We start from the raw sequence: 12,538 nt of genomic DNA, 5'->3' as shown, positions 1-12,538 counted from the left end.
AGCATTGAGTAGAGTTCCCTGTGTTATACAGTAGGTTCTCATTAGTTATCTATTTTATACATAGTAGTGTGTATATGTCAATCCCAATCTTCCAATTCATACCATTCTCCCCTTGGTAACCATAAGTTTGTTCTCTATATCTGTGACTCTATTTCTGCTTTGCAAATAAGTTCATCTGTACCACTTTTCTAGATTGTAAATGTAAGTGTAAGTGATATTATACAATATTTGTTTTTCTCTTTCTGACTTCACTCTGTATGACAATCTCTGGGTCCATCCACGTCTCCATAAATGGCACTATTTCATTCCTTTTTATGGCTATGTAATATTCCATTGTATATATGTACCACATCTTTTTTATCCATTCCTCTGTCAATGGGCATTTAGGTTGCTTCCATGTCTTGGCTATTGTAAATAGTGGTGCAAGGAACATTGGGGTGCATGCATCCTTTTGAATTCTGTTTTTCTCTGGATATATGCCTAAGGGTGGAATTGCTGGGTCATATGGTAACTCTAATTTTAGTTTTTTAAGGAACCTTCATACTTTTCTCCATGGTGGCTGTACCAGTTTACATTCCCACCAACAGTGTAGGAGGGTTCCCTTTTTTCCATACCCTAGAAGTCTTCTTTTCAATATGCAGATTTTTACTTATTCTTTTACATAGTTTTTCTCCACTGTGACTGGACCCACTGAGTCCTGAGCCACTGAGATTCCTTTTCCTCAGGGACTAAAACCTTGGTCTCTTGGTGGTGGAGTGGCTGGGTAAGATGAGGAAGGGCTTGCCATTTCATCCCGTATTATACACTCTTAAACTAGTTTTCCTTAATTTCAACGAGGAGCCTCTTTCACACCTTTCACAGTTTCTGTGTTCTCCAAAACCTGGGACTTTCTAGATTGACTGTCATTAGGTGTCTGACAGGGATTAGAGATGAATAAAGTGTTCAGTTCGCCATATTGTTTTGGTTATTGTTGTATTCATTGTTCAATATTATTCTGGGTACAAAGACTTTGTCAAACTGAAGAGTCTAAGGAAACAGTACCTACAAGATGGCTCTCTCTTCAGGTGCCAGCTGCAAGTTTGGGGGTCCCCAGGACCACCCTCACTTCAGACCTGCTGGCTGCAAATTCAAACTTTCCCAAGCCCACTCTAAGGTTGGATAATTCACTGGAAAGACTCAGGACCAACTGAAAGTGCTATACTTAAGGTTACAGTTTTATTATAGAGAAAGCAGACAAATTAGAACCACCTAAAGAAAGAGATGCATAGGCTGAAAACAAGAACTTCCGTGGCATGTTACCCTCCTGGCATTGATATATGGCACTACACAGAGTATTGGCTAGTAGGGAGCTTACTGGAGCCTCCATGTCCTGAGTTTTCATTGGTGTTTCATTACATACAAATGACTGATTGAATCACTGATCAAGTGGCTAAACTCAGTCTCTATCCCTTCTGCCTAGAGGTGACCTTTTTTACAACATGGATGGTCTTCATGGTTGGTCTTTATGGCGTGACCTACCCTCACTAGGAGTCACCTTGTTATCATAAACTATCAGGTGCTCTTGAGGTTGAGGGGCCTGCCACAAGTAACGAAAACACTCCTGTCGCTGGGGAAATTCCTAGGGTTTAGAGGTTGTCTCCCAGGAACCTGATAAAGGCCAGACATCTCTCTGGGCTGAGGCCAAATTCTTTATTATACATTGTGCTACGTTGTTTCATGGTTAGAAGGTAACAACACTGCCAGGAACCTCTTTTTCTCCCAAGTTTCATATGCCATGTGTCTGTTTAAAATTCCTACTCTTTTAATCTCTTTTATTTTCATTTAGGTTAGTTGTCTATTTTGAAATAATTGAATGTGGTCTTCAATTGAAGACATTTTCATAAAGGGTAATAAGTTATTTTGCCCTCCACTTCAGTCTGATCTTAAGAAGACGGAGTAGTGATTTACAAAGGGAGACACATTACAGTTCAATTTGATGTGGTTTGCTAGGCACACTTCATTTTCATCTTATAAAGCATTGCATGTGAGTACCAGAAGTCTGATTGAAAGGAAGTAAAATCAGTGGAGCAATGAAATGTTAACAAGGTGGGGGGCAATTATGCTAAAGTTATGTAAATAGTTTTAGATTATGTATAAGTAATTATGTTTTTCAGAGTAGTTGACAGGGCAAAAATTAGATTGCTTATTCGTTTGAGACTTAATTTTGATTTGTTTTATTTTTAAAAGTCATAATGGTAGTCTCATTTTGAGATTTCCATTTAATTTCTTGCTTGAAGGTTATTACATAATGTAGCAGAACTAAATTGTACCTTCTTAATGGTAATGCAGAACATAAAAATTTTGAATTGGCTTTAGGTTTTATACTAGAATGCCTTTTACCATCTTTTTTGTGTTAAAGGCATGTCTTTGTAGTAAGAACTAAACTTATTTAAGCTTATCTTTTGCGTGCTTCTCTTTATTTCCTAAAATGGGGTAGTTGATAAGTTGGTTTATTAGCAGACATTTGTCAAAGTGGGGTGGTTCATTTTAAATCAGCCTCATTTTAGAAATGTTTTGTACCTATTAAATGCATCCGTGGTGATGAGGAAAAGAAGAATTGCTAGGAAAAAGAAAAATTGCTAGATGTATTATAGCATGTATGCAGTTTGACATTCTTTTCAGTTATTTACTTCGTATTGTCTCTTTTAAGCATGAACTCAATTTTAAAATTAGATAAATCTGTAAGACTGAGCCATGTAATGTACTAGGATTCCATGTCCTTCTTGTATATCTTTCTGTTTTCTCTAGAGTTAATAACTGTTACATACTTTCTTTTGCTTGATTACTATTGTAAAAATATTTGAATATTTGTTTCTTATTGCTAAATTCTTTTTTGCCTGGTTACTCAACAGCTGAATATAAGCAGTCAGTTTTGAGCATCTTTATTTTCTAGTAGGGTCTAGGATAGTGTTCTGAATTAAATAGATTCTTTAATAAGCCTAGTAGATCTGAGGTGATCTGAAATGTATTTTTATTTTCCCTTAAGGAAAGGCTACATTAATGGGTTAAATTAGATTAATTCTGGTCTCTAAATTTGACTCCAGATGAAGTAAAGGGATTCAAGTTGTATGGCATAAAGAATTAAGAATTTTGAAATCTTTAGATGACCATATTTTTCCTCTTTAGTTAGAATCACATTGTTGCATTGTGGTTTTTGATTGATGCCTTTGGCTTTTAGTTCTGTTGAGGGTATAGTTTCGGTTTACTACTGTTCGGAGGCAAGAGAATGGACATCATTCCTGGAAGTCTTTTATTTTAGGTTTGACTGAATATATTTGTGCTGTTGATGCAAAAGAATAATTGTACTAAGTGCATCATTTATAGTATTGAAGTTATATATTGTTAAAACAGTTAAAAAAAAAAACAGTTAACTTTTGTGAGTTCTTGTCTACCTAAAGTTTCATTTGATTCTTGGAGTAACATGTAAGTCTTCTGTCACAGGTTAATTTATGGATATAGTAAAGGGAAACTAACATTTAGTAGAGTTAATGAGATATAATTGACATTGTGTAAGTTTAAAGTATACAGTGTGTTGATTTGATACACACTGTGGTCATTTTGATATTACAAAATGACCAGTGTCTTAGCTGACATTTTTCATCATGTCACTTAATTACCATTTCTTTTTTTGTGGTGAGAACCTTTAGATCTACTCTCTTAGCAGCTTTTAAGTATATAATACAGTATTATTAGAGGTAATCACCATGCTGTACTTTAGATCCCCAGAACTTATTCATCTTATGACTGGACGTTTGTACCCTTTGAACAACAACTCCCCATATCCCCCAGCCTCCGGCCCCTGGTAGCCACAAGTCTACTCCTTCTGTGAGTTCTGCCATTTTTACATTCCACATATAAGTGAGGTGATAGAGTATTTGTCTTTCTCTGTCTGACTTCTTTCACTTATCATCATGAACATCATGCCCTCAACATCCATCCATACTGTAGGAAATGGCAGGACCTCCTTCTTTTTCATGGCTGAATAACATTCCATTGTATATACGTGCCACATCTTCTTATCCATTCATCTATTAATGGACCTTTAGATTGTATCCATATCTTGGCTCTTGTGAATAGTGCTATATTGAATTTGGGAGTGCAGATGTCTGAGATCCTGTTTTCATTTTCTTTGGATATATGCTCAGAAGTTGGATTGCTGGATCATATGGTAGCTCTATTTTTAATGTTTTTGAGGAACCTCTATACTATTTTCCATAGTGTGTGCAACAACTTTATTGTCCCACCAACAGTGCACAAGGATTCCTTTTTCTCCAAATCCTCACCAACACTTATCTCTTTCTTTTTTTTTGATGATAGCTGTTGATGAGGTTATATCTCATTTTGGTTTTGATTTGCATTTTCCTGATGATTAGTGATATTGAGCACCTTTTTTGGGTACCTGTTGGCCATTTGTATGTCTTTGGAAAATGTGTATTTAGTACCTCTGCCCAATTTTTAATTGGATTGATTTTTTGTTTGTTTTTTGCTATTGAATTGTATGAGTTTCTTATATATTTTGAATATTAACCCTTATGTATATACATGTTCCTTTTCACCTTTCTCTTTATTTTTTTTTTCCTGTAAGATTTTCTGTTTTCTAACATACTAGGTATTTACTTGTCTTTCTTCCACTAGAATTTAAGCTCTATTAGAGATTTTTCCCCCCTTTGGTCTAACTTGTTCATTACTGTATTTTTAATACCTAGAATAATGCTTGGTGTACATTTAAGTGCTGAAAAAATATTTCTCGTATGTGAATCATTATTACTACTCCAAAGATGAAATAGTCTCTGCTTCTCAGAAATGTGTGGTCTCAGTAGGACAGAGCCTCTGAGATAAAATGAACACGTAAAGTGTTTAGCTTGGCATGTTGGACGTGAAGTACTCATTAATTGGTAATTATTGTTGAAGAATAAGAAAAGAAAGAACAGAATCAGACATTTCAGATAGAAATGACCTCAATAAAAGAAAACTGCGTTCACATCTTAGGGACTAGGGTAGATACTGTTTAGGGGTATATTGAAAAAATAAGGTTGGAACTATATTGTGGAGAACAACCAAGACATTTGGATTTTGTTGGATTTTGTTTTGTGTGTAATGAGGAGTTACTGAATCTTTTTAAGGCAGAGGTGTCATAATGAAAGTGGTAGGTTTGGAATATGAAGTCCTTGAGGTTGACTGGAGATCCTTCTGCTGTAAGCTTAACTGGAAATTAATAAAACATTTAGCAAATTTATAATAAATAATAAAACATTTGCAAAATGATAAATTATGCTCAAATTTTAATGACTTCCTCTCAAATTGTGTGGTAGTATATAATTATCATTTGATTATAGTGTGTATTTTGAATTATTTATGGAATTGCCAACTTTTAATATACTTTCCCATTTAAAACTAAAGCTTTGATATTTTAAATCAAGATGTTTATATTGGTAACTAACTTACTAAATATACTAATATAGGGCAAAGTGTGTTTAGTCCAGCAAACATTGGTCAACCACGAAAGACAACATTATCTCCTGCCCAGTTGGATCCTTTTTATACTCAAGGAGATTCTTTGACATCTGAAGATCACTTTGATGACACTTGGGTGACTGTGTTCGGGTAAGGTTTCTAGATTATTTACTTAAAAAAAAAAAGCCCTAACATTTTCTAATGAGTATTATCAAACATAAAAAAACTAAAACAGTGGCACAGCAAACACCCATATGTACCGACCACCTAGATTCTGCAGTTGTTAACAGCTATATTTGTTTTATCTACTATTAATTCATCTTTTTTGTCGTTGGTATATTTCAGAGTAAGTTGCAGACATCAGTACATACCACCTTGACATTTTAGCATGTATTTAAGTAGTGTTTGATTTTTGTATTTTAAGTAATGTTTAAGTAATGTTTTATTTTTAATAGTTTTTCCATCATTTATCTGTATGCCTCTTCTCAGATTATCTTCTCTTGAGCACATTTGCTGGATATTGGAAGAGGGTTGGTTGTCCCTTTAGACTTAGGAAGCTCCTTTCTCTCTTTGTTGTGACTGTGTCTATGCTTATATTGGACTTAACCAGTTTTGAACTAACAGATTGAATTTCATTTGTATATATACGCATACTATGTCACAGGGTTGATACTTTCTAGCTACAGAATATTGAATATTAATAGAAATTGTGCATGACAGTCCTAGTTGAATGGAGTTTTAGATCTAATAAAGTACTTTAAAGCGTCTTAGAGATCATATTGTGTCATTTACATATGAAAAACCTGAGATATAGACAGATTAAGTGATTTACTCAGAGGCTTACATCTAGTTATTAGTAAAGCTTCATCGAAAACCCAGGTCTTTTATTTTCAGGCTGTGATTGTTTATACTGTACTACATAAGGTTGGTTTCTGACAGTGTGATGTCATACTGTTACTGGACCTTACTATATTTAGTTTTGGGGTTTAAAAAAATATAAAAACATATGAGCTCCTTGAAGGAAGAACAATGCCCAGTAAATAAATATTAGTGGACTTTATATATTCAATTTATTTAAAATTCAGAAGAATGTGTAAGAATATGGTGAAAAGTTTTCCTTCCCACTTTTTCCCCCAGTTAGTTTTTCTCCCTTGTAAGGCAGTAATTGCCACCTGTTTTTTGTGTAACCTTTCAGAGAGATTCTTTGTTACTGATTCTGTTTAGGTAATAAGCAGGGTCATTGCTTTCCCTTGTTCTCCAGAAAGGGCATGCTCAGCCATATGTCCATAGCAGTTGGGCTGACTGCTGCTGCTGCTTTTTTTTTCTTCCCTTTTATGTGTTTAAATTTTTGTATTCTCTTGTGAAGTAAGTGGCTGTATGTTTTTGAATGTGTCTGTCCACTCTCAAGTGTTTTTCATGTTCAGTAGTAATGGTGTCATTTTTAAGATTCCTCAGTAATTAGATAAATTACTTGAAGTACTTCTGTTAACCCTTCATTTTTAAGATGTACACTTTCCCAGCTATTTATTTTCTGTTGGTTTTATGTTTCAGTAACCCTGCATATAAGTTTAATTGCAAGCACAGAAACATTTTCTTCTAAGGGATAAAATATTTTATTTTGATTATTTATAGGGAAGTACATCTAAAATACATTATATATCTTCTTCCTTTGATAATTTAACTTTTTCCTGCTGACTCAGGGTCATCATGAAATATCATTTATTGTTGTAGGGTGATTCTGTGACAGGATATTGGACTGCTTCTACTCAGAGTGGTCCTAGACTCTTGGAATTATGTTTTATTTCTCAAGTGCCTGCATCACTTGCAACCATTATTTCTCCCTTTCGTTTTAATTTTTTTTTAGTTCTGCTTTGTAGGCACCCTGACTCATTTCTTGTTTTCTTTGGGATTAGTAACCTTATATCCAAATTTACGTAACATAAAATAAATTTCCAGTCCTGAATGCAGTGAGTATTTTAGTCACATAGATTTTAACGTGTGGAGTTTCTCATTTATTTTTGTGACTTACATTTTTTCCTTTAGGGTTCTAATCCAAGCTCCAGATAACTGAAGTTACTGGTTAAGGAAACTCCAGATTTTCAAGCTGAAAATAGCTTTATTATTTGGACTATAAAAGTTATATCTCATTGTAATATTCAAAGCATACAGAACTTTATAAAGAAGAAAGTAAAAATCACTTAAAATTTTCCCATACAGAGATATGGCTATTAAAATTTTGGTAACAGTCCTTTTAATTGATTGTTAACCATTGATATTGGTTCTGACTGTATTTTTGTTTCAGGAATACATTTCTGAATTTTCAGGTAGTGCTCAATATATATTGATATGATTCTATATAATTTAAAGTTCTTTCCTCTTTAATAACCATAGTAGTATATCGCAACATTTCCCTTTCTCTCTCTCTCTCTCTCTCTCTCTCTCATGGATGTGCACACACACACACACACCCATGTAAAATAAGTTATTTACAGAACTGTAACTTCATAGTACTTTTCTAAGGATTATGATAATGACAGTGAGAGTAGAAGGTGGAATTTGGGGCTGGAGAAAAGTGGCTGAGTCAAAATTAATTTTAACATAATTTGCTTTTGGGTGATGGGCAATTGAATAGATTTAGCTAATATAGGGGAAAATAGGATGTTTAGGGTCTCTTACTAATGTACTAGACAGTTAGGGGGAGTTTATTGTGAAACACTTGTAAGGTAATTTGCATTTGTATTATCGAAGTTGACTGTTCAGACAACTTTTTGTCCCCCCGCCAACCCCAGGTTTCCTCAAGCATCTGCTTCCTATATATTATTACAATTTGCACAGTATGGAAATATCTTAAAACATGTGGTAAGTCTTAATTCTTTTCATTTCAAGATTTAAGCTGAGGAAAGATAACCTGTGAATTGAGGGAAAACTGCTGCTGAATGTTGTGTTTTTTTTCCAAACTTAAAAATTTTTCTTTTTTTTTAAAGTTTTCATAGGATGTATCTATCTATTGGAGTTTGGAAGGCTGGTAGTTGCATAGTGTTTGATAAAAAGGGATAAAGAGAGAAGATAAGCAAGAGAGTGAGAGTTTCAGGTTTCCCCCTTTTAAAAATAGTTCACAGTCTCTTAAAAAAGATCATGCCAAGTTTTCCAATTTGAGCTTGTTTTATTGGGGATAAAGGAAAAGGGAGATGTTTCTTAGAGTTCTTAGAGCTTTTTTAGCTTGCCAGTTATAAATAACAAATCTTTTTTCTATTACTAGAAATTGACTTAACTCCTATGCAAAATCAGATTGATGAATACAGTTTTTAAAAAATTTCATAGCAAGTGTTGATAAGACCTTTTTATAAGAAACATTATCTTTTGAGAATTACTTTGCTTTCAGAGAATATTTGTCACATATTCTTTATATAAGAGATTTGAGAACTATTGAAATGTATTGAAATAGTTTAATAGGATTTTTGTTGAATCCTAGTATACAGCTTTTTACAGGGCATCAAATAAAAAGTGGAAGCAGATTTATTTCATATGTTTTTGTTTTCTAATAGAACTCATTAAGTTTAAATTTTGTATACTTTGTATTTTAATTTAAGAGAAAACTTCATTTTTTGCAGATGTCTAACACAGGAAATTGGATGCATATTCGTTATCAATCTAAACTGCAGGCCCGGAAAGCTTTAAGCAAAGATGGGAGAATTTTTGGAGAGTCCATCATGATTGGTGTAAAACCATGTATAGATAAAGTAAGTTATTGCTGGTGTAAGGAAAGCAGTTTAATTTATATGTAGTGCACAAGTCTAAGTACTAACATTGGTGGTTATGTCACTTTGCTTCACTGTGCCTCTTATTTTATAAAATGTGATGGATGATGTTACAGCACTCTTTTTTGGTAAGTCAAAGATATTTAGTCACAAAACTTTAGAGGTAATACATGCCAACCCCTTCACTCTACAAATAAAGAGGCCAAGGAGACTTAGGTAACTTACCCAGAGTTGTTAAGGTGAAGCCTGCATTCTAGGTCTTTTAACTTTTAACCCATTCCCTTTTTTGTGCAAAGCAACTTCAAATTCTTTACCTCAAAGGAGTGGTGCTATTTCAGAATGAAATATTTCATAAGAATGGTAACTGAGGGTTAACTTCTAAAAGCTGAAGCTTTTTATTAGTCATTTCTACTTTAAAATATTTAAATATTATTATATATTTGTATACTGATAAAATAATCCTGGGCACAATTTAAACTTCGTGGCTTGTAAAATCATGATCATTCTTTAAGTAACTGTATGTGAACTTCTGCTACCTACCAGGCACTGTGCTTGGGACTTATGTATACACACTAGTGCATGAAGCAGACATGGCTCCTGTTATCATAATCTAGGATCACTGAGTAGTTGTGTAATTATTACATTGTGCTGTAGCAGGTGTTTGCAGAGGCTAGAGGAAAATTTGGGGTTACTAAAAAGCACTGGACTTTGATGCCCCACACCCCTCAGTTTCCCTAAGAATTCTTTTTTTTTTTTCTTACTAATTTTCCGTAGTGTTTGTTAGGAGATTCTTACTCTTGAGAGTCTATAGTTTTCTTGAGGATATTTGAGGTCGTTCAAGTGAGATTTCTGGTTGAGCATTAGATCTCATATGCTAGCTGAGAAGCACATATTGTTTTCTCAACCCTAAAGTTATTTGAATGTTTAATTAGATTAAATAAAGTACGCTACTTTTAATGAAGTTTTCTTTGTAAGTAGGACATAATATGGATGATATGTATTATGTTAATAAACAGAGAAGTTCTTTGTCTTTATTTCTCTAGAGCGTGATGGAAAACAGTGACAGGTGTGCTTTATCATCTCCATCTGTTGCCTTTACACCACCAATCAAAACCTTAGGTACACCAACCCAACCTGGAAGTACTCCTAGGATTTCTACCATGAGACCTCTTGCTACAGCATACAAAGCTTCTACTAGTGACTATCAGGTATTTTAAAGATTGGATAAAAGAATATACTTTAAGGGCTGCAGTGCTTAGCATGTTTAACTTTTTCATTGGATTGATTTGTATGCCATTAAATATTTCCTACTGAAGTTGATTGGCTTGATGAAACCTATAAACTTTGCATTTTTAAATTTCCTATTTTAAAAATTAGAATTTTAGCCAGTTGGAAATTTATCTTGAGTTTTTAAAAAAATTCTTTGCCATTTAAAAAAACATTTTGAGAGTTAATTAGTTTAGTTTTCTCTAAGGTATGTTGCATACGTAAAAAGTTTCTCTTGTGGACGTCTCTGGCATGAGGGAATGTTAAATCCCTGTTAAACTGATAACTAAGTTTGATGGTGTTGCAAATGAAGAACCTCAGATTGGAAGTAGCTTTGGTTATCAAAAGAAAACATTGACCAGTCCCCGTTTCAAAACTTCTTATTTCAAAAAAGTTTAAAGGGAAAGTTCATTATATTCATTGAAGAATGCTAGAAGTATTATGATTGTCTTTCGGTATGCTATTGTTGCCTGCTTAATTAGCCAGTAGTTGTGAACTTGCCTAGCTGCAGACACAGGTCCTGAGATAGCAAATAAAACACTTTAGTAGGGCAGTTTGACTTCCCTTGAAATTTGGGGATCATTCTAGAACTGGTTTAATTTTTCCCTTTAGTTTTTCTTAAACTAGTATTTTAAAGTCCTTATCTCTTTTAGCTTTTGTGTTGTTTGTTCAGTTTACTAATTTAAGGAGCAGATGTAATTTGCCTTGCCAAAGGAATACAATTTTGTTATTCTTAAAAGCATAAGGATGTTCCAAGCAAGCCTATATTTTAATTTTTAAATACACAATTTATTGTTGCAAATCCACTTTAGTGTTTGGCACTTTTAAATTAGCCATTAACTGAAGAATTGACTATGATACTAAAGAAACCATAACTTTACAATTGTGTGTGTTTTTTTTTAATAGGTTATTTCTGACAGACAAACGCCAAAAAAAGATGAAAGTCTTGTATCCAAAGCAATGGAATACATGTTTGGCTGGTAATACAGTAAGAGCTAAGAACTCAACTACAAAGGAGAAGGTTGCCACAATAAAACAGACTTAGCAGGGTACTGCTGGGTTTCCTTCGGTTAGTTATATAACCACTCTTGACAGTATCGAATAGCTGTCTCATACTTCCTTTAGAAGCCTTTTTCTTAAAGGATACAGCATATTTGTAGCTCGCACTTTAAATGATGCTTGAGATACATTTTAAAGAAACAAAAAATCCCTGTATATAAGATTTTGTGCTTTCTGTGATAGTGCATGCTTAAGTGCAAAACACTCACTGATTATTGTAAATTATGTAATTGAGTTTGTAGTGAGGCTTTGTAGTCTTCATGAGTTGGTGAGGTGAATTTCATGACGGGTAACTGTACAGCTGATTCTAACAAGACAAAAAGATTATAATTAATTTGAATTATGGTCTTTTAATTTAGATGGTATTTAATATTTTAATTATCCTTGTTTATATTTGCCCTGTCATGAATTGTCATCTTTCAGTCTTGTAAAACCAACACAGCCTTTTAAAAAACCTACCGAAGTTTCTTGATAATAAACTTGTCGATTATTATTGAGCAGTTTTTGAAAGGGTGATTTATTAATTAGTACAAGAAGTTTGAAGTCTTTGCAGAAATAGAGAAAATATGTCATGAACCTCCATCCACCTGTAATCCAGCTTTAATAACCATATAACCATCACTATTTTCTTAATTTCTAATATCCAGTCCTTTTAAAAATTTCCCAGTTGTTTCCAAAATTTGTTAAATTTTATGTTTGGTTTGTGTGAGTCTCTGTTGAGACTAGGTCTACACGGTGTATTTGGTTTTGTCTTTGGAGTGTCTTGAAGTTTAAATTAGAGTTCCCCTGCTCTTCCCCACTGTTCGGTACACCATGATTTGTTGAAGGAACCATGTGAGTTGCCTACAGAGTGCACCACAGACTGAATTTGATCTAAACAAGAATAACGTTCTTGCAAGAATAGCGTTCTTGTTTAACTAGTTCTGTCATTTGTCCCATATCCTAGAAGTTATATCTAGAGA

The 12,538-nt window shown here is 33.8% G+C and overlaps 1 protein-coding gene across 3 annotated transcripts in view; it reads left to right on the top strand.

Annotated features, from left to right (window-relative positions):
• The window catches only part of NUP35 (nucleoporin 35), a 36,396-nt gene extending 24,323 nt beyond the window's left edge, over positions 1-12,073 (top strand). For all 3 annotated transcript variants that reach the window (XM_032638260.1, XM_032638262.1, XM_032638261.1), the window contains 5 exons: positions 5,502-5,643; positions 8,283-8,352; positions 9,105-9,233; positions 10,295-10,459; positions 11,424-12,073. In XM_032638260.1, the coding sequence (XP_032494151.1) occupies positions 5,502-5,643; positions 8,283-8,352; positions 9,105-9,233; positions 10,295-10,459; positions 11,424-11,501 (584 nt within the window). In that variant the 3' untranslated portion in view covers positions 11,502-12,073. The remainder of the gene's footprint in view (positions 1-5,501; positions 5,644-8,282; positions 8,353-9,104; positions 9,234-10,294; positions 10,460-11,423) is intronic.
• The last annotated feature ends 465 nt before the right edge of the window (positions 12,074-12,538 follow it).

This window comes from Phocoena sinus, chromosome 7, assembly GCF_008692025.1.
Source record: "Phocoena sinus isolate mPhoSin1 chromosome 7, mPhoSin1.pri, whole genome shotgun sequence".
In the NCBI taxonomy this organism is placed as follows: Eukaryota; Metazoa; Chordata; class Mammalia; order Artiodactyla; family Phocoenidae; genus Phocoena; species Phocoena sinus.
The sequence above is the reverse complement of the archived record's forward strand: the minus strand, read 5'-3'. Positions and strand labels throughout refer to the sequence as shown.